This window comes from Pyxicephalus adspersus, chromosome 1 (genome assembly GCF_032062135.1).
Source record: "Pyxicephalus adspersus chromosome 1, UCB_Pads_2.0, whole genome shotgun sequence".
NCBI classification, from domain to species: domain Eukaryota; kingdom Metazoa; phylum Chordata; class Amphibia; order Anura; family Pyxicephalidae; genus Pyxicephalus; species Pyxicephalus adspersus.
The window spans coordinates 164760782-164783860 of NC_092858.1; the positions used below are offsets into that span (position 1 = coordinate 164760782).

General features: G+C 39.5%; 1 protein-coding gene across 1 annotated transcript; it reads left to right on the plus strand.

Moving 5' to 3' along the window:
• Positions 1–22467, plus strand: LOC140321532 (uncharacterized). Its single transcript, XM_072398244.1, has 8 exons — positions 1–115; positions 5448–5551; positions 9482–9608; positions 9769–9938; positions 10445–10620; positions 12224–12386; positions 16909–17039; positions 21527–22467. Exons 2-8 carry the CDS (start codon positions 5503–5505, stop codon positions 22214–22216), a joined length of 1506 nt encoding a protein of 501 aa, XP_072254345.1. The 5' UTR covers positions 1–115; positions 5448–5502; the 3' UTR covers positions 22217–22467.
• Positions 22468–23079: the final 612 nt, after the last annotated feature.

Genomic DNA, 23079 nt, shown 5'->3' on the forward strand with positions numbered 1-23079 from the left:
TGTCACTCACGCGTGTTCCGCCAATCAGAGAAGCGGTCCCGGGCAGGGGAGGCGGGGATAGTGAGCAAGTCTCTCTGTTTCCTGTAAATAGCGCAGATGAGAGCTGGAGCTGCAGGTAACTAAGTGTGTGTTTGTGGTGTTAGAATGTGAAAGGGGTTTGTGTGGTGTGTGCTGCTTGTGTGTCAGAGTGTGTGTGGGGGCCTGTGTGCTGCTTGTGTTTATGTGGTGTGTGTGTTGCTGTTACTTGTGTGTCAGTGTGTGAGAAGTGGGTGTACTTGTGTGTCAGTGTGTATTTAATATTGTTGATCTTCCAACATCATCACCCCTGACACAGGTAACCTTCTTTTTAGGCAGTGACCACCCAAAGTTGCTGTTCACAGGTCACCTGACTTTGCTATCTTTATGACTGTGATGCCATGATATATTTTTGTTTCATTTTCCAAATAAAAACACAAACAGAAAGCCTGGGATGTATTCTTCTAACAAATGTTAATGATCTGGGAACTCATAGACATCACTGCCAGAGTCACACATGGGCAGATTTTTAATTTACGATTTCTAGTATATTATTATTGTTAAATTGTATTTATAAAGCGCCAACATATAAAAAAGCGATTGCAAATGACTGATACAAACAATGACATAGGAGGAGGAGAGGACCCTGCCCAAAGGAGCTTACAATCTAAGAGGTCAGGGAACTAGCATGCAAATTAACATTTATTCTGCTCAAATGCACTAAGCTTTGGGATAGTTTTCTAGCTGTCATGCTGATCCTCTGGATTTACCGCATATAAGCTCTATATAGAAGTCAGTTAATTGTCACTGGAAACAATCTTTTGTGATCATTTCAGTGACAGGTGAACGAATGAGCCTTGTACACACAGCGTCATTTTGTTCAATGAAGGGGGAGGACAGGGAATGAGTGATCAGCATCCCACTGTGCCCTCCTCAATAGGAAAGTACAGCAGTTATTTCACATTTGGTTGTTCTTCAATCTGTTATGACCATTTCAGTTGACATTCATCTGATGTGTACAAAGTTTGTCACTAATCAAGAAAAAGGATACAGATGGGGGCATCTGACTTTACTGACCTGCAGACTTTTTTGGGTCTGTCACATTGGGTGTATTGTAGCCAGAGGGTCATTTTATCAGTCTGGCATTTTCAGGAGGTGGTTGGCATCGGTATGACCATCTCACATTAGCAGTTGTGTCTAACCATGGATAAGATTGCTTAAAGACACATTCATTGGCCAAACCTATGCTGTGTCACTGCTCAGTAATTATCTGACCAGAGGCATGTTGGGTTGGGCAGCAGTGGAGCGCAGCTGTAGCAGCATGTGACTTGTATTGATTATTATCTGTGATCGCATTTATTTGCTACAGTTTGCCTTGTAGTAGGCGGTCAGGATTAATTTCTAATATTGGCACAATACTGCATATTTGGACTGCTGTGGACATGTGCTGCGATCGCTACTGATTTCGGTAGCACAATTACACTGGCAAAAATAACCGAGGTGTGTTCTGCCCTCGGTTGTGCGTTGTTGAGAGTTCTTTTCAAATCCTGAGTTTGCTATTAAAATGTTTAAGAGGCAAATTAGTGTTTGACTTGCTTTGCATGCATTTTTAACTCATCTCAATAAAAAACACTGCGTCCAACAGAATTGGGGCAGACACAGCCTTTGGTCTGCTAGGTTTTTTCAGTGGTGTTTTCAATTAAAACCTGACAGGGGTTGTAACCCTTTCCTATCCTAAAAAAAAAAAGTTGGCTTTAGACCATATTTAATAGTAGATCATAGGAAAACTCTATGCCCCTGATTCATCAATGAAATCCGCGCTCGCTGGAAGCGCGAACGTACGCGCGGCCATCGATCGCGGATTACCGCGGTCCGGACTCGAGTAGTGGTCGGGGAACAAACTTGTAGTCTCAAATCTCTACAATGGGGTGGCTACAAATGATGACATTCTACATGGAGCATGAATTGTAGCCATTTATCCTTTGCATTTCCTTGCAGAGGATAAAAGGTATCTATCTATAGGGATTAATTAAGCAACTAGAAGGAATGTATCATTCTTTTCATATTATATATATATATATATATATATATATATATATACATACATACATACACACATATATTGACACTTTAAGAAACCTCTAGATTTCGCTGCATGTTTCAGCCTGTCTCTCTCTTATCTTTGTTGCACGTTGTGCACCAACCTCTTCATTCTCCAACAGTCCATTTTAGAATAGTATAAACTGGTAAAATACAAATCCACTCCAAAAAGTCTTTTTTTTTAAAGCACTGAATCTGACCATCATTGAAACATTACATGAACGAGAATCTTCTAGGTCCATATGTTTCAGTGGCAGTGATTGATTCTCCACTAGCCAATATTTCAGTCAATATCAGATTCCCTGCTTTATAAAAGGACCCCTGTTGTGTCCTTTTATGCTTGTGGGTTCTTCCTTCACAATGGTGACACAAAGTGATTGGGACAACAGGTGACACAGTAAAGAAAAAACAGCAAAAAGCAAAGGGCTATAAAATTTGCAAAGCCCCAGCACAATTGCTGCTAAGTGCTTGCTGTAAATACTGCATTTCTAAATAATCCCCAGTGATACCAGAAAGTGATGATGTTGATTGTTTTATAACACAGCACTTCTCACTAAGTCCATGTTCACACTGGCAATGAGTTTGTGGTGTGGTTACCGCATCCTTCTGGAAGTGAAACTGCCTTGGGTGGGGGGATGCAGTTTTTACCTGCAGTTGCCCCATAGAGAATGAATGGGGGGGGGGGGGGGGCAGTTAACGATACCAAACCACTCACTGGCACCTGCCTTCAAATTTCCAGATGCTGATTCTTCATGAATGGCATGAGTGACAGAGCAGCTGGTAAGGTGCCAGTTGCTGTGAACCGCATTGGATCACTTGAGATCTGAATCTAGCCAAATACTACAGTCCCTGTCTGCAGTGAGTTCTACGTTTTCTGCAAGTATAATAACTCTGAACCCGCCCAAGTCCCCATAGCACTCCTAAAAAAATTCTTACACCGCAGATGAATTTTGAAACCAAATTAAGTGAAGACATTCTGGTCAAGTTTTGCTTTAAAATGCATCTAAAAAAGCAGAAAAGAAATAAAATTAAAGAGAAATATTTATTTTTTCTAAGTCTATCCAAAAACTTATAAAATGTAAAAATATGGGCTTCAAGCATAATAATCTGTCTTGTGATGTTCTTACCTTAATAGGTCCAGCAGACAAGGCGGGCATTTGCTAAAGATGCTTCCTTGATCACTAGTGACTAGTCACTACTACATACAGGAAGATAGCCAGCAGGGAACATCTCCAATACAAAATAAATTTTAACCTCAGCCCAAAAGACCAATACATTTAAACAAGGGGAACTTCCTTCATGAAAGGGTCCGAACAATTTTATAATTTTATAAATAGACATTTACAGGTGCCAACAGATGGAATCAGGGCAGATTTTTTCGTTTTCCTAAGGGCTTTGATGCATGAAATGTTCCTCAATGTCACTGCAATCTAGAATGGGCTCTATAAAAGATCAGGACCTCAGCAGATGCAGAAGACCGCAAATTGAAATTGTTTTTTGACAGTTCCCTTTGTGTTCAGCAACATCCCCTGCCTCGCCTACATTTGATTTGCACAGGAAAGCAACACAGAGATACAGCATATTCTTTATTAACAGGCTATATCATTGTGTATTTTCCGTTAAAGAGCATTGACCAACTGCTCCCCATCCACACTCATTACCAGACACCCTGGATCTTGTTTTTTATTACAACCAACTGAACTGCAGCATAGCTTACAAACCTTTGTAATTCATATCTTGCTGGGAATTAAACTGGGGACCACGGTGCTTAAGGCCGGGCCAGTTTACCTTTGCAACAGTAGGTATGTATGAATAGTATTGTCAGCAGAAGCAAACAGGCAGCTTTTTCATTTACAGTTGTAGGAAATATGTGTTCTGTCCTTGGAAGTTAATATTGATTTAGATGTCAAAGGTTAAATAATCAAAACATTAATCACTCGGGAAAGGGAAACTGCATCCTACGTGTGTGTGTGTATAAACCACAAGTGAAATATTTCATATTGCTTTGCATTTTTCCTTTTGTTTAACTTTTTCCAACTTTAAATAACATTGTGATTGATGCACTAAATGAATATTGTCTGTTCACATAGCAAAGTTAATCTCTCCCTTGCAAGGAATAGTTCACTTAGTAAAGCTTAGTTTAGTAAATTAGATGAAATTTATATATGCATAAACTTTACCTAGAAATACATTAAAGTGGACTTTCTACTAAAATTCCAGTTTGCTGGTTGCCCCCCTACCCAAATCGCTTTCTTTATGTAGGTGAAAAAACAACCTGTAAAGAAAGTTAGGATTTTTTTTTGCCATGATTTCTGCATCACTGTGTATGTCACCGCCATTCAAAAGTCCTTTGGAATGCAAAACAGGCTAAATATCATTAGGAGAAACTCCAAGCCATAGCAAGAGTATATTCCCAGGAGATTTTGCCCACTTTCCAGTCCACAGAACTTTGGGAGGGCGGTGACATATTATTTATTATTATTATTGTTATTAATAAACAGGATTTATATAGCGCCAAAATATTATGCAGCGCTGTACATTAAATAGGAGTTGCAAATGACAGACGGATACAGAGAGAGAAGGAGGAGAGGACCTGGCCCCGAAGAGCTTACAATCTAGGAAATAATCTTCGCCTAGAAACTGCAGGTGTTTAAAGGGGGTACAGTAAGTATGATGATTAAATGGTATGTAAAAAGGATCAATGGTAAGGTAAAAGTTTTCTATACAGGTTCATTTATCCCATACCTATGGTTGATTTAGGGAGGTGAGCTTGTCACAGCAAGCAGAATGTCTTTGTAAATTTGTTACTGGTTATTGGTAAACTCAAATCCAAAAAGCAAAGAGTTTATTCCAGTGGATAGAACCACACAAATCATTTATTCTGCTCCAAATTGTGAATTTTGCATCCAGGACAATTGACTGCATTGTTGCTGCCGCTTCTAATGCACATTGCATCCAGTAAAATCGGAGTAAGGACAGGGATAACTGTCAACTGCACAACTGTATGATACTGAAGGCTAGAGGTCTGCTTTAAAGATCATAATAGAATTGGCAAGATTTGCATTGACCTTGTTTGTTGTTGTCCTATAAAAGGACATTGCTGAACATTAGCAGGATCACCAGGTATTTTATGAACATTTAAAATACTAAAAAGAACTTTTGAAATGATAGTAGCATGTTAAAGATTATTTTGGGTTTTAGACATTGACACATGGAAAGGTAAATTGTACATGCATCACCTGAATTAAATCAAGCTTTTCTGTAGAAGTACATGTAAGTGATATAGGAATGTTTGTTGCAGTTTTAACAGTGCACTTTTTTGTTCTTTTCAGGATCATGCTTACAGAGCAGAAAAGAATGATTCTGAGGCCGTGACCAGTGGCTGCCATGGCAAACCTGACTATTCTCCTACTAGTCTGCCATGTGACTTCCCTGGGTAGGACTTCATCCTTACATTGCTATTGCTCACTGTTTTGTACATACGTAACTGCCAGTAAATATGTTCAGTAGGCCAATGCCAAGGTGATGTCCAAGTCCAGTCACGCATAGCCTCAAAGCAGATTTTAGGTTGCATAGTAGAAATGTTTGCTTTGAGTCACTGCACAATTTAGGAAGCCTGAATGGCTGTTCCCTACAGATCTGCAACCGATCGACTTCTACTTTTTTTTTTTGTAACCTTCTCCCATAGAGTCTGATATATTAAACCTCTGCAAGACAGAAGATAGACTATTCGGAGAGAAAACCTGGGTGATAGAACAAACCTGGAAGTATTTTTTTTAAATCATTTGCTGTTAGTTGGCAAATGCTTTCAAACCGGGCATAAATCTATTCTAGGCTTGCTGGATCATCCAAGGTCTCCCATGATGGTCTATCTTCTTCTGACTTGGTGAGCTTTAGTAAATCATGCCTATAGAGAGAAGCTGACCGGTTTCTATTGCCAGCAGACGCCTGACTATAATGCCTGATGTAGGTGAGATTCATGTTACTGAGATCACAAAGCTATGATAAAACAGTTTACACTTTTCTGATGCAATGAAAACCCAAAGAACGTAAAAAATCTCTCACATCTGGGTATAGGGAAACATACTACTTCCATCATGCGACAGTGGCTAACCACCAGATCTATCACATGGGGAGAGTTATTAATAGCTTGCTCAGTAGAATTTTAATCCCTGCAGCCAGAGTGGTGGGAGACATAAAAAGAGGAACATGGTATTTTGTTGAAATTATTCTTATTATGTACTTCTTTATAGCACCAACATATTATGCAACACCGCAGAAGCTAAGGGAATGTTACTAGTTGTGTCACAGAGGAGCTCATAATCTAATGCCCCTACCGGGATCATAGTCTCTCACCCCCACCACGGTCATGTTATTAACCTAATCCAAGTTCTATTTGGGCATTAGCCACTTAGGCTACCAGTATCTTTTTAGGGCCTGGGAGGAATCTCACACAAACAGAGAATGTTCAAAACTTCAGCTAGTTTCCCGGCCAAAATCCAGCCACTGAGCCACATTGCTTGTACTTCTCTAAGAAGAGAGATTACCTGGCTTCTCTATTATAGGGTTGAGTTATTCGTAAAAGAAAATGTGGTCAGGACTGTGCTTCCGATTTATTATAAGAAGCCTGAATGGCTTTGTTGCCTATAAATCTGCAACCAATCAGCTTGTACTTTTATTTTTTAACTCTCTCCCATAGGGTCCCATTTATTAACCTCCCTAGAGGTAACACCGAATGTGACTCGGGGTAGAAAAGTTGCTAAAAGTGGTAACTCCGAGTCACACTCGGGGGATGTTAACCTATGGGAAGGTTAGTAAATAGAGCCTTACCTGATCCGCCGGCGTTCTGCGCCGTCCTGTGCCACAACTTCCGTCTTCTTTTTTCTTCCTGCTTCTGCATCCGATGACTCACCGGGGAGTTCCTGATGACGTCGGTGCGTGTGTACGTTGCCGGCGGGGCGGGCCGGGTAATTCAAAATCCATTTGTATTGCATTCAATACAAAATAACTGTATTAAATGCAATACATTGGATTTTTATGTGTAAAAGCAGTCCATTGTTTTCAAGAAAATTTATTTTACACCATATATATTAGTATGAGTATAATGTGTATTTTTTTTTTATTAAAAAAAAATTAAAAAATTTTTTTTTTAAATATATAGATTTTTTTTATTTATTCAATTTATTGTTTTTACATGATTTTGTGTTTCAAACTTTATTATACTCATAATCATATAATATACTGTAAAATAAATTTTCATGAAAAACATTGTACCGCTTTTAGACATATAAAACCGGAAAGAAATGAACCGCTAGGGAGGTTAAAGCTCTCCAAGACTGGAGAAGACTATCAAGGGAGAACTTGGGTAATCCAGCAAACATGGAATTAATTTCTTAAACTCTGGTAAAAATGTTTTTAATCTTTGACCAAATCTATTCCATGTTTGCTGGAGGATAGTCTATCTTCTCTAGTTTTGGGGAACATTAATAACTCAGGCCCTTTGTGTGATGAGGCAGCACTGTTTAGGTTTTAAAAATGGATGGGCAGAAGTACAAATATTTGGCAGGTAAAACAGTTCCTTTATATCTATGTTTCTTCACTAAGGTTTCTCTAGAGGTTGCTAGGAGTTCTTTGAGCAATGAGCAGTTTGTTCCTCTTAGGTTAGTTTAACTGATATCAATGATCTTTTTGGCTATTTGTAAGGTGACATTCTTCCCAATGGCCAACAATGTAAGAGGAATTCTTCCCACTGACCACCACACCAATATACTGTCAGGTTTTTGAAGACTTAAAACTTATTTCAAGGAGTCAAGAATCACTGCTCACTTACTTAAAGCTCTTATTTCAGAAAACAAAACTTAAAGTAACTTTCAGTCAGTCACTGACCCAGAACAACCATGCAGAAAGTCAGACTTCTCCTACTTTCATCTTCGGGAAACCATTGGATGAGTATGATGGTCAGTTAGCATTGCTCAGGTGGAAAGGTCTCACCATATTCCCTAATGTAGTTCTTAGATAAAAAAAATTGTAAGGAATGCTTTACAGTAGGTCCCTATACATCAAAGTTATATCACCTACAAAAGCTGTATATAAATAAAATACTGCAAAATAAATGAGCAAATAAATTAAAAAGAAATACGTCTCCCAGGCTTCTTACATTTCAAGGTGGGCTCTGCTCTGAAGAACTATTTATCTATAAATAGAGAAGGTCATTCCACCCTTTTCACCCATTCATTCCAACAGAAATGGGGAAATATGTGTTCAAAACCAGAGCCTGACCACAAGTCCAAGTGCTGATTCTGTAAATATGAGAATTCAGAAAGCCTTTGCTGTGCAAATTTGGGAAATAATGTGGGAAGCTGGGCATGAAATACCAAGTTGCATTAGCAATAAGTTTTGTGTAAACTTCCTCATAATTGTGGCTTTCTGTAAAATAAAAATGTTTCTAAACCCCAAAACATACAATTTATTTTTCAGGCCACATTGCCTTGTCAAGGACCCAATTAAGGTGGCGTCTCTAAATAATGAATGTGTTCTTCATCTTGAAACTTGTTATTTAAAGCATAAATGTATAAATTGGGGACAGGTTTGCCTGGAGGCCACCTTAAGGGCATGATCAAACTGGAAATAGATCAAAGGTTCTGTTCATTATCCTTTATTTGACTGGCAGCAGTACTGCGCCACTATTTTTGAAAGCAGTATGCAACCTCCAGGTGTAGTTCGCTGCCTCCATAGACTTGAATTGGTACCCTTTGAAGAAATATTTGCAAATGTTTGCAAATGTATTTTACAAGAAGATTCAATTCACATTTAATTTAAAAAAGTGAACTACTTTGCTAGACTTTTTCAGATGCTTGCAAATGCCTAGCAGTGACAGCCTGTAACCAGGTGCCTAGAGGTGCCTGGGAACAGCAAATGCCACGGTCATCTAACATACCCAAGGGTGCAGGAGAACACCAGAAGCCCAGCAAAACAAAGAAAGGTTTTATATAATCCCATGAGTATAAAGTGCATTCAATGATAACTAGGCTGTAAAGTACCTACAGATGGATTAATCATAAAAAATAAAACATGTAATTGGTAAGACTATATAGTGCAGAATATTAGTTTATGTGATATTGACTATATGACACTCACTAATGAATACTTTGTGATAATTTGACTTTATGACACCCATTGATGGATAATGGGTGAACTTATCCTTTTAAATCTGGTTTCTGATAATAGAGAAACCAACATAAGTGATGAAAAGTGCACGGTGAGGTCATTAGAGTATCTGAGATCTTTAGACATACGCTGATATGAAATTTTTTGTGCAATACAATTCCTACAATAAAACACCTCATCTTGTTCTTCTTTTTTTCAGTTTTAGCCATCTTGCAGCCTCCAATAAATCTCAAACTTATCTCCGAAAACTTTCAACACATTCTGACCTGGGACGACCCCAACAATGAATCGGTTATCTTCTATAAAGTGGACTGTATACATTATGAGTATGTGTGGGTTAAATGAGTTTTTTTAGGATGTACATTGTGGGGAATAAAGGAAAATGCTTCCTTTGTAATGAACAAACCAGAAGCATGGTCACAGAAAAGAGAACCAAAATCAGATGTATCCATATTTTGCAATCATTTTCACTTTTTATTTTTTTAGTAAAACAACAGTCAATAGCAAAAGCTGTGTCAATATCACAAGCCGGCGCTGTGACCTGACCAAGGATTTCACAGATGTTTTTTCCGAGTATAGTGCAATAGTTTATAGCTTCACAGATCAAGAGGTCTCAAGAACGGTCAAAACCAAGCCATTCTTCCCACTTTCACACAGTAAGTATGTTCAGCATAAGCTATAGTCCTTCACTAGAGTTTGTCTTCTATTGTATGATTTGTGTAAAATCTTCAGCAATCTCTTACAAGTGTCACTAATTAGCCATTTAAAAAGGGTAAAGAATCATTGCTTTTGTCAGAACATTCTTATCAAGGTGGATTTTTCCCTCCGATCTAATAATCTATTGTCTGCATCCCATTGGGTTTATTTCCTGTCCTGTTATTGTGATAGGAAGTCTTATTGTGGAAATCCCCCCAAATTTTTTCACTTAAATAATTGTCCCTTTACTCATTGTTCTGTGGACAATGATATCATTGTTTATTCCATTCTGATAACTAAGGTTACCAAGACAAATACAGAGAGGAACATTCCCAGCAAAGACACAGACTAAAATATATAGGGAATATAATTTTAATAGATTTTCCGACATTTGCACAATTGTAGTGTTTTCTTGCTACATCCTATTCTGGTATCTTTAATCTTCTCTATTGCTTTGTTTTCCCAGCATCATTAGGCCCAGCTTTAGTGGATGTGCGTCCTTGCGATCATTGTATTGAAGTGTCCATCCATCCTCCAATCTCTCATTTGTGGAGCGAAACAAATAAGACCAATGTTACCATGATAAACGATGATATCTACCCTATTGTGGAATACATTATCCATTTCGGGCACTCGGAAGAGGTCAGGAGAATGTTATTTTAGCATATTATATTTTATTTGTAATATTTCTACAGTGCAGTAAAGTTCTGAGATATCAGGCCTGATTTATCAAAGCTCCCAGAGACCAGAAAAGATAGACTATCATCAGCAACCTTGGAACGGATTTCTTAAAAAATCCATTCCAGGTTTGCTGGATCACCCAGGTTCACTCATGATAGTTTTCCCTCACCATTAATGAAGGGCTTTATTGTATCATGCCCATTGTGTACACCTTTTTTTGGCACACCTTTATAATTTGGCCCCTATTGTGTGCCAGAATGTAGCTGTATAACAATGACTGTCCATAACAGCTCGGTGATGTACAATAAAAAGACGGAGGTTTTGTGGAATTGGCTTTTACCACTATTACTTTTATACAAAACCTATCTAATGGCATGCCAAATCTGCAACACACCCACTTACTAATTATGGTGGATATGAAGAAGCAAATTTTAGAATTCGTATGGTACTTGAGGTACATTTATAGTAGCAAAGGGGTTCCCAAACCACCCAGTGAGTAATACTTAGCCCCTACCACCCAGGATAGCTGTCCCAGTGAGTAATACTTGCCCCTTACCACCCAAGATAGCTGTCTCAATAAGTTATTACTTATTCAGCCCCTACCACACAAGATAGCTTACCCAATGAATAATACCTGGCCCTTACCACCCAGGATAGCTGTCCCCTCAAGTAATACTCACCCCCTACCACCCAGGATAGCTGTCCCCTCGAGTAATACTTGGCCCTTACCACCCAAGATAGCTGTCCCAGTGAGTAATATTCAGCCCCTACCACACAGGTTAGCTGACCCAATGAGTACCACTCACTTCTGTAATTCAGTAAATACTAGAGGATACTAAATCCACTATCTTTTCTTTTTAATGCAGCAGAGAACATAAACAGGGAGGCTTTACAAATCCTTGTTCCGTCATTGTCTGTAATACTTCAAATGTTTGAAGCTCTGTGACCCACCAAATTTAAGTATTTATTGAGGGCCAAAGATCACTTAGGCTTTCTATGTAGTGCTCCTGCTAGAACATCCCTGTCAGTGCCTTCTTGGAGTAATTAAAGGGTGGATCACTAATGGATAATTGTCAGGAGGAATCGGCTTGCCAGAATAAAAATAAACTTGTTTATTCTTGTAGCAGACTTGTTTTGAGGGAAATTATTTTCCTTCCTAATGGTTTTGATCTGCCTTGGAGCACTGGAATTTTGCAATTCAAACCGCACAGCTCGTCTTGTTCTTCAATATGACTTTTCAGTCACTAAGGCCTAAAGAAATACCCAATTCTCCTCAATAGGGGAGCAACGTGATTCTGCTGTTTTTCCACATGATTCCTCATTAGGTGTATTAGCAGCTAACTGTCAGTTTCAGCTTCTAATGCACATTATAGGAATCTCTGTGTGTAGTTAAATCAGAAAAAAACAATGTCAGTACTAAAGAGGAGCCTGAACAATTGCAAGACTGAGGTTAGAATTCCATGTTAAACACTTGTTCTCTAATTATAACAGAACATGTACTTAGCGCTTTAACAAACTTACTAATGAATCCTTCCTAACAATGTTCTTCTCTGTTCCTTTTTAGGATCAGCACTCCAAGCAAGTGTATGATATGGAAAATGCTACAGTTATTTCAAAACTGCTGCCAAATACAAATTATTGTGTGTCGGTAGATGTAAAAACAAGTCTAAATTTTGCACCTTCCATACCATCTGCACCGAAATGTGTCACCACAGGGCCCAGCAGAGGTAATAATTTACTTTTTATTTTATAGGTTGTGTATTTGGATCCAAACAGATAAGTAGGAGCTTATTAAAAAATGCATAAAGTATTTCTTCCCAATTTTAAATCTCTGCATTGAGGGGAAATAAACTCGGAAAGGTTGACATCATAATCCTTTTATTAAGATCCTGGATGAGGGATCCAAATCTCTCTCATTTGAAAGCGTACCTAAACTCAGAATCTACCCCTTTTTTTTAAAAAAAAGGGTGCAGCACTGCCCCCTAAGTCTCGATCACCTAGCGCAAAGCCTCCTGGGATACCTACGCCACGCATCCCGGGAGGCACTTGGGTGCTTCTTTCTGCGCATGCCCGAGTACCTCGAGGAGGAGGAGCCCTTTCGTCAAAGGGGGGGGGGGGGGGAATACCCGATCTCACGCATGTGCAGTGAGATCAGCAAGTTTTTTTCCCTAATTATGTCACCCAATTTCGTGCCTGGGTCGGGTGACGTAGGAGGAAGAACCCAAACGAAGGGGAGAAAATGGTGGCGCCTGGAGCGCTGGCCTGAAGACAGATACCGGGACGACGCGGGACCTAATGGAGGAGACCTCTGGACCAATCGACTGCGCTGCGAGATTAAAGCTAAGTGTATTTTTTTTTTGTTTTGGCTGTTTTTGAGTTTGCTGAAGCAGCTTCTCAGAATTTGTGGATACTCAGCATTTCAAGGATCTTACAGGAAGCCATGATATCACCCTCTCCAATATCAAAGCTGACGGGAAGGCATGTAAGTATATTTCCTTTATTCAGGTTTAAGCGATTTAAGTGAGATGAGTGCATTGATTTCATATGGGTAGTGGAGGAGATTAATGTTATAAGTAAGTCTTACCTTTTATTAACTGTGTGCCTGAAAGAGGAACTGTAAAAGCTGTGTCCAAAAGAAAGGCACAAAAAGTGATTTGTGCTTGCAGGTGACTTCCCATTCCTTGTTTTACCCCATGTGCATGTGCAGGATCCGCAATCTTGGTAATGACTTATATATGAATTTTCCTCCTGATGACTGCTGTTTTGCAAACTCATGGAAGAAGCATCAGTAGTGAAGTAAAAAATCACAGATATACAGAATAAATGAAGCTGTGTGATGCATACATTGCAGATTTGTCTCTAGCAAACAACATATTGTTGTCATTTACATGTCCCAATCTAGGTTTCTTCAGACTAGCAGTCAGAGGCAACAGTGCCTAAGACCTTGCTGCAGATATACAGCAGCTATGAGACTGTATGCCTATGAATGCTCAAGCACAATTACATATCACCATACTACCATAAATTGCAGGAGGAATTCCAGACAAGGTATATATTTGCAGTTCTGCTTGGGCACAATTAACATTTCTAAAAATTGTTAATTCAGAAAATCTTCACTTTTAAGTTAAAGCATAAACGCAAGAATAAATGTATAATATTATATTACAGCTTACCTGTCCTTATATGTGATGGCTGCATTTATTATGATTATTATTATTATTATTATTATTAATGAACAGGATTTATATAGCGCCAACATATTAGGCGGCGCTTTACACTAAATAGGGGTTGCAAATGACAGATCGATACAGACCGTGACACAGAAGGAAAGGACCCTGCCCCGAAGAGCTTACAATCTAAGAGGTGAAGGAAGTATCATACAATAGGAGGGGCGATATGGAGTGGTGGGAAGTAGTGAGGCTTTAGGCGACAGAAGATTAGTTTATTTTTTGTTTTATGAACAAACTTGACCAACCTTCAGACAGCAGCACCTGTGGGGAGGGAAGAATAGGATGGATTAGTACAGGGGTCAGCAAACTACGGCCTAGGCAGTAGTTTGTTCCGGCCAAACACCCCCTGGCCGTTCAGGCCCAATGCGGGCTGGCAACCGGGGGATCGGTCAGGAATCGCTAGGAGCTGCCAGAACCACGAAGCGCTGGTGCCGCCCCCTTGCAGTTGCTCCCCTATTAACCGCGGCCGACATGGCTACTTCTGCCGCAGTGTTAAATAGGGAAAGCTCCCTGAAGGAGGAGAGGGATTTCACTTGAGGGGGCGTTCCCTGGTGGTGGATGAAGCCATTAGAGCAGGTCCAGCCTAGTGTGCTCTCGGCCACCCCATTAATGGCCTAGTGGCCATAAAACTTTGCCGACCCCTGGATTAGTACATTTAGATAGACTTTAAATAGGACTTTAGCATTCTGTCCTTTCCAGCGCTGGGTTCCAGGTTCGAATCTTGGCCAGGACACTATCTGTCTGCAGTTTGCAGATTCTCCCGGTGTTTGCGTGGGTTTCCTGCAGACTCTCCAGTTTCCTCCCACATTCCAAAAACATGAAGTTAAGATAATTGGCTTTCCCCTCCAAATTGGCCTTGACACTGTTTTAATGGCATGTGACTATGGTACGGAAATTAGATTGTGAGCCCCTTTAAGGGACAGTTAGTGACATGACTATGCACTTTCTATAGTGCTTTGTAATATGTCAGTGCTATATAAATACAAGTAAATAATAAATAAACCACAAATAAAGTTTAACTGAGGTGAACAACATACTTGAAAGCCTAGCTTATTAAAGGAAGTTTAAAGACAACACTAAGAACCACAGGTGGTGGTGTTAGTAACATACACTTCATCCACATAATTTAACTTTTAAATACAAAAGAAGGAAAAATCGGGACTTTGGAGGTGCACAGTATTAATAAATCAAGAAAGCTTATTGATAAAAGTGGTAAGGCCAATGATTCATACCCTGAAGGTTAAAATTGTATCTAGGTCATTTGGTTATATTGTCGGGCTAATTTGCCCAGGAAGTCTTATTGAAACTTTTAAACTTTCCTAATTTTAGTTGTAATAAATGTTGTTGGCTATCATTAAGTATTACTTAAAAATCCAGTTTTCTTCTTCTTTTGTATTTTAACATTAAAAGATATCAGACGTATTTCAATGATCAACTTAAGTCTAGGGCTGTGTACACACACGCTGTTATTGTTATTGGAAACGATATTTCATGATTGTTTGCATCGACAAATGACTACAAGATGAATGAATGAGCACTGTACATACAGCGATGTTCTTTTCTATAGAGAGGGGAGGGGGGAGAACGAGTGAACGACACCCCACTGTACACTCCCCCATTCACTTCTTTGCGGACGTTCATCGATTTCCAACAACCTCTGTACACACGTCAGGTTCTGGTCTGAAACGAGTGCAACCATTTGTATTGGCCAAGAATCATCTGATGTTTGTTTATAGCCGAAGTGGTTGCTTTTAATAAATCATGAGGGATTCTGAACTTTTGAACTCACACAGTTTTGGGGCAGTGAATCCCCACCACATGGATCCCTACCAATCAAGAATGCCAGTATGTATGGGTGACCACGCAAATATTGCCACACCAAAATACATATATACTTAGAAACAGGGAATTCATTTCCTGCCAGTGTGACCATGTCTTTGCACTCAAACCATTGATTCTTGCCTTATCTTTTTTCTTTCAGTTCTCCTTCCATCTTCACAGCCAGAGACCATAACTGGTGTTTCACGGTATAGGGGAGCATGTGGACTCCTTAGGTGTGACAATGATCCAACAAAGCAGCCAATCTTTGGGCTTAAGCACAATTTTTTGATATCGCCATTACCCCTGGTTGCCAGCACCTTATCTCTTTCAGCTGCTACAGAGGAAAGAGCAGTGAGGAAATGCAAACAAGGGAGGAAAAAGTTGGGGACCTTACAGAGTCAATGTCATGTTTTAAAGTGTGGATCTTCCCATTTAAAGAATGAATGACAGTCCACGCTCTGTCTTTTGATGTTTGAAGTGGCAGTAAGGCTTTACACAGCAATCATAAGATATGAGGGGATGCTGTGAAGTTCCTGGATTTGCCCCCTTCCAGATGAAATAGAAACATGAGTGTGGGGGCATATGACAGCCTAATATCTTAGTATGTAACTGTGCAAATATCAGGCCTTTGCGATTCTTAAAACTGTTTTTTCTTTTAGTGAGAAGCTGTAATGGCAGAGGCACAAGCAAGTTTCACGTTGTTGGATTTACGGGCCATCATGAAGTTTTTATTTCTCCAGGGAAAGGAAGGACACTTCTCTTACGGTGTTTGTGACATCTCAATGTGAATTTCCTTTGCTGACCTTCCCTGGGGAAACAGAAACTTCATGACAGTGTGTATGTGGCTGACACTAAACTGATAAAACACTGTGAAGGTGGCTTATATTTTGCCTTTTTGTTGATCAGAAGTTGTTCACTTGCAGGCCGGTTGTATGACATTTAGATATTCGCCCCTGGCAAAATTCTAAACATACAGAACATCAGAAAGTAAAAATAAGATAGACTCATACACATTTTTCCATGATGACTCATGGGAGTCCATTATTCGATGTTTTTTTAATTGCATTTTACAGGGAAGAATGGACAAAATCTGTAAATATCTTGTTTGAAACCCACAATGTGTAACCTCTGAAAAAATCCTGCAGGTTTGTTTGAACCATCTCTGTTCATAAACAACTTAATATTTTACCTTTTACAGACCACCAAACTAATGTTATTCCCCCTGTGGTGTGTGGCATTCTCCTATTTCTTGGAATATTGTTGATTTTATTTGCACTGGACAGAGCTGGATATATAGGCATGAGGAAAAAAATTTTACCGAAAATGCTGGTGCGTATATCTTTCATTTTTCTGATTGCTTCTATATGTTGTGGGGGGTTGTTTTGTGTTTTTTGTTTTGTTTTGTCATTCTGTAGCCTTTTCTCATTGCTCTGATAAAGTTCTTTCCTTTCCTTTGGGCAGTAAAGTGTCATTTTGCTCTGGTCATGTGTTGCACTGGGTCCCTTTTGTCCTAGTTCTTCTCCTGGCCATGTGGAATCCTGGATATTGCATATATAATATATATTCTTTAGTCTCCGTCATGAGTGACATTTGGAGTCATGCAACCCAGGGATCAAGCAGCCAACCGGTGGTTTGCGCAAACATTTTGATAGTCCATTGCTTTGGCCCGTTTGCCTCCAGAGGAGTCAGGAAAAGGACCTCACCTGGGAGGCGCATCGACCAGAACCGCGGATCACCCCTCCTGGAGACGTCACGGGCTCAGACCTGCGATGGGAGAGTGAGCAGATTCTGGCATCATGACATCTCTCGGGGGAAGTTTCTTCCCCTTTAAATGACATACAGCTCCCTGCACATGCACGGTCAGGAGCCTGTGAGTTTAGTGGTCTATAGATCCAAAAGGGTTGGGGACCACTGCTTCAGAGGACTGTTCTGAACCCAAAAAAAAACTTTCAGCTTTGAAGAGGCCCACTGATTGATTAAGCCCACTAAACTTACTTATGTTGATAGTATACCTTTGATTCAGCCAACCCTTTAAAGTAAATGGGCCTGATTTATAAAAGCTCTCCAAGGCTGGAGGGGATACCTTTTCATCAGTGAAGCTGAGTGATCCACCGAATCTGGAATAGATCTAATTCAGGATTGAAAACATTTTCTAGCAAATAGCAAATTATTTTGAAGAACTCCATTCCAAGTTTTCTCAATCACCCAGTTTCACTAATGAAAGTGTATCCTTTAGTAAATCAGGCCAAATTTCTTTCTTTTAATGGATTACTTGATAGGCGGCCTTTCTGTAGGAATAAAGGGGATTCTGGATGAGAGAATTTCCAGTAGCAGCTGCACAATTCCCAACAAGCTGCACTGCACTGATTGCCAGGATTGTGTATTGGTAAGTTTATAATGGAGAAAGGGAAGGTCACAGGAGCCATTTAAAAGATAAGTAAACAAAATCAAGTTTGAAAGGTTGGTCAATTGGACAGTTACATTTCAGTGATATGAAATATGCTGACCATAATCATGTGCTTCGTAACACCTTAATGACAGGAGGCAATCAAAGCCCAAATGCCCAGTTGTAGGGAGAAGATCTTTTCCAGGGCAGTACTTGCTCAAGACTTATAAGGCTGGCATATCTCTTGCTTGAGCACTGTGCTAAGACACTCAAAAACAGTTATATTAGGTATAAATAGGTATAAAATAAGTATAAATACCTAATAATTGGTACTTGAATTATAAGTTACGGAACAATAATGCCTTTGTTACTTGACAGCCTTGCATTCCGCTCAGACTGCCATTGATCAGCTCTGATTTCAGGCAGAAGACAAGCTAGATTGGTGATCTAATCTTAGAAATTTCAGCTGTGCCCTGGAGAGATAACAACTGCAATAAATAACAGAACACATAGCTGCCTCTATACAGCTGCACCAACTTTTGGCAAAATTACAGTAAAATTTTCCCAGCAAAGGCAATATTGACCCTGTCCTTTCTGGTATCTACACCTGGCGTCTGATCTTCAATAGTGAAAAGAACATTGGAAGATCTTGTAGGGTCCTTCATTTTGGAAGAATTAATTTTCTGGTGCCCTGATGCTCACATTGGTTTTACTGGCCAGGCTCTAGGCCACTACAGGACACACTAGATGGATTAAACCACTGATCACTTTCACTTCGATTGCAGTTGTTCATTATCGGTTGCTCATGAATCCATCAGAACAGATCCATGAACACTGCCAGGTGACCTCTATACATATGTCACATTCTCTCCTGAGATGAGCGAGATTCGTATCCATTCGTATCAGGCGAGAATCATCTGACGTGTCTACAAATCCTAAGAGTGGAGCTCTATTTACAAATGTCCATTACTGAATAATTTTTCCCTACAAAAGTCCCCTGAGTTTGCTTAAAACTCATAGCATTTACCACTTGTAGCTTGACCCTCTGGACAATGCACCAACACGATTTATTCTAGGGGAGGGAGAACCTCCGGAAGCTTAGCAAAATAATTCATGAAAACCTTTAATTTAACAATCTCCAGCAACTATTTTAGTGGCGAGGAGAGGTTTTTGGTTATCTGAAGCTCAGCCTTGTGTATAATATTTTTTTCTATGGGAGGCTTTGAAGATAAGGAGCCTCCAGCTGCAGCAGGTAAATTAGTTCACTCTTAAGTTTTTGGCCTTGGAACAGCACTCGGGTGATTACCTTGCTACTCGAAGGCACTTAATTATTTTTCTTTTCATTGGGACACTGGTTCTTTTTATTCATTCTTTGCTTTTCTTAAAAAAGGTTTAAATAATTGTGTTGATTTGTGTAGGGAAAAAAGTTTTATATAGTTTGTAATACAGGTGCATAAGAGTGGTTAATAATTAAATGTGGGTACTGTAAATACATTTTATTTGTAGTGAATCACTGGTAAATATTTAATGTGTGCTACAAAAATAGAACAGCCCACAAATCTACGCCTGGCCTGTATTAATTTTAAAAGGCTATGCAAACCCCAACATTAAACTTCTGTTTTTTTGGTCTGTGGAATATAACGCCAAAAGTGTTTTTATTCGATAATGTCAAAAAGTACATGTTAATCCTTCCAGAAATGTAGTCAAGTAATAACTCCTCTGCCTATGCTGCACTGTTATCAGTTATATAGTTTACAGATGATGACTACATAACTACTTCCGTTGTTATTGTCTCTAAAGCTGCGTACACACTGCCAATTTTTGTCGTTGGAAAGGATCTTTCACGATCCTTTCCAACGACAAGGGAGTGCACGGTGCACCGTTCATGCTCTATGGAGAGGGAGGGAGGGGGAGAGCGACGGAGCGGCACCCTGCTGCGCGCTCTCCCCTTCACTTTCATTACGATCGGCTGTCGTCCATCGTCTGTGGATCCGGCAGGTCGGTCGTCCGGACGATGGACGACACCGACTGTACACACGGCAGATTTTCGCCCGATAATTGGCCGATGCCAATTATCGGGCGATAAAAATCTGACGTGTGTACGTAGCTTAAAACACATGGTCCTGGAAGATGGTCCATTCCCTATCTCGCTCTTTATTTCTCTCTCTTCCTCTTTTTTCGTTCTTTCTTTCTTTCTTTCTTTCTATTTTCTCTCTCTCTTTCTTTCCCCTTCTCACTCTCTTTCCCTTTCTTGCTCTTTTTTTCCCTTTCTCGTTCTTTCTTTCTATCTTTTCTAGGTTTGCTAGGTTTCTTTCTCTTTCCCGTTCTCTCTCTCTCCTTCCCTTTATTTCTTTCTTTCCTTCCTTTCTTTCTTTTCTTTCTTGTCTTTCATGATAGTCTATCCTCTACAATCTTGAAAACGTAAGTAAATCAGGCCCATTGTGTCAAACAGGCAAAAGTTGCTTTAGGTCTGCAGGTTATTTGTTGAGAGTTAAAAAGTTAAGTTTTATACTGACCATGAATAGATGACTGGGCCTTACATCCCATGCATACACTATGCAGGTTTGGCTTCCTGTATAGTAGTTCTTCACAGGGTAGGATCTTGTTATAAAAAAACAGCCATAATGCTTCTGACATATTGAGGGCATATGAGGGGCTAACTGGGTTTTGGGTCCTATAGAGGAGCCCAGGGGCAGATGTACTTACATTTTCTGTTGATTAATGTGAACTGTGATTTTAAACTATTTCTTTTTTTGTAACCTTTTTTTACATAACCACTTTTATCACAGCCCAACTTATTGCATCACCATTGCAACATCTTTTGTCTCCTTACTAAAAGTTTTCTTCAATGGCCAAACATAGCCTGGGATGATACCGTGGCCATGTATTGTGCAAACACCCTTGTGTACATATGGGCAGATGTTTTCAATTTTACTTTTACAGCTGTGTTTTGGAGGAAAACTTGTGATTATACTTTTCTGTAAGACATAAGAAAAATAAATGTAATATTACTATAGTGTATGTTGTGTAAATTTCCACTTAGAGAATTTCCACAGATTTAAATTCCAAATCCTCAAAAGCTAATCAAATATTGGCTTAAATATTCCCGTACATTTCAGAAAACCAAACAATAAAGCTGGTAAAGAATTCCAAAGCTGTTCAGTCATTCAGGCTTACTTGTACTGTACAATGTGTTCTGTTTGCTCATTAAAGGAGCATACAAGGTGCTGATGCTTATTCATGGTCCAGGGACCAAAGTCTAAGTGGGGAGGTGACACAGAAATGTGGTAGAGCTGCAAGCTAATGTGTTGATTACAAGACTGACTGAACAGTAATACTAATACGTTCACCTTGCATTTAACAGTTTTTGCTGCTGTTTTCTGAAATGTCTATGGTGTTGAACACAGTCTTTTTTTTTTTTTACTTTTAGAAATCCTTGCCTCGATCAGAAAGCATATACAGTGGAGGAAATGATTGTACTTCTCCATCATACACTGTTCCAGTAGAGATAGTAAGCCAAAAACTGGAACTGGAGGTGAACAAAAGTCAGGGAAATGAAGATAAGATCCAAGAAGGGGGCTATGCCAGCAGAAAAAAACTTTTGGACAGTGACACCAGTGCAGGGGACAGCAGTGGTCCAATACTTTCTACCAACTCTTCATCACTAGAGTCCAGTGATCAGACGACTGAATCCTCAGGTGAAGAAAGGATCATTACAGAGCATCCAACAAGCTTGGATATTATTACAGATTCAGGTGGAAGCTTCCCATCCATACCAACCAATGACTTTAAAGCAACTTCAGACCTCCCGTTCAGCAACAGCGGGGTTTTCAACATTGACCTAAACTCCATATGCATAGCGAACTCTGTAGATACATGGACAGGACTTAAAAATGAGGACTCTTTGAAAGAGGAGCCAGAGAAAAAAACAGATACAACCTCAGAACAAACTGGGCTGTCGCTCAATGGGGACAATTTTCTATGTGCACCCAATGTTTTAGTAGATTTGAAACCAACAACAATCGAATATGGAAGTGATAATTATGAGGAGGAGCTTTCAGATTATGGTGATTTCTGTGATTCTGATGATCACATTGTTTCCGGGTACATGAGAAGGTGAACTGGACACTATACAGTTTTTTATTACCACTATTTTTCTAATCAGTTTTTTATATTTACTTTTTGTTTTTTTTGTAACCTGTTCTGTAAGCCAAGTTCTTTTTTAAAGGTGAATATACAATCACTGCATTTATGAACAGAATGGAAATCCCATAGTATGTGTCTGCATTTATTCCATTTTTAATATTGTTTTTGGGCCAAGCGACTGTCTTGTAGAACTGCTGCCATCCCAACATTGCTCATTGGTCTGAATTTTGTTTCAGTGACTTGTTATTTTTAAAACTAAGTGTGTCTTGCAAAGTGCAGTACGGATGAGCAATGCCTTATAGGTACCTTATAGGTAGGAATTAACACTGCAGATACCTAAGAAATACAATCGTGGGGAAAAATAACATTTCTTCATGACTGCTGCATTCGGTTGGGATAATATATAAATACACAACCCATATTTGAATATACTTTTTGTGGCTCCGTATAGCTCTACAACTACACTAGAAGAAATGAACAGTTTACTTTTGGGATGAGTACACACCCATAGATATTGATGCTACTATATCTGGTAAAGCTAAAGTTTAATCTGCTAATATTATACCCTTCAGTATTCTCCCCAAAAATGTTTTTAAGCTGGGTGGGAAGAAATTGTATGGGTGTGACCCAACTTTTCATTAACCACCCAAAAAGTGCTGGGTGGAGCGCCCAGTTAAAAGGGGCTGGGGGGACCACTGCCTTCCCTGATTCTACCTCCCCACCCACTACACCCAATACCCCTCATTAACATTTGCATTATTATTACCGTGTTTCCCCGATGATAAGGCAGGGCCATCAAATAAGACAGTCCCCCCTTTTTAGGTAAAAATGAAAAAT

What these genes read in the sequence shown, in the direction of transcription:
- LOC140321532 (XM_072398244.1), top strand. Translation starts at nt 5,503, where the DNA reads ATGGCAAACCTGACTATTCTCCTACTAGTCTGCCATGTGACTTCCCTG. An exon ending in CTGCCATGTGACTTCCCTGG is followed by an intron (nt 5,552 to 9,481) that starts GTAGGACTTCAT and finishes TCTTTTTTTCAG; the next exon opens with TTTTAGCCATCTTGCAGCCT. An exon ending in ATTCTTCCCACTTTCACACA is followed by an intron (nt 9,939 to 10,444) that starts GTAAGTATGTTC and finishes TTGTTTTCCCAG; the next exon opens with CATCATTAGGCCCAGCTTTA.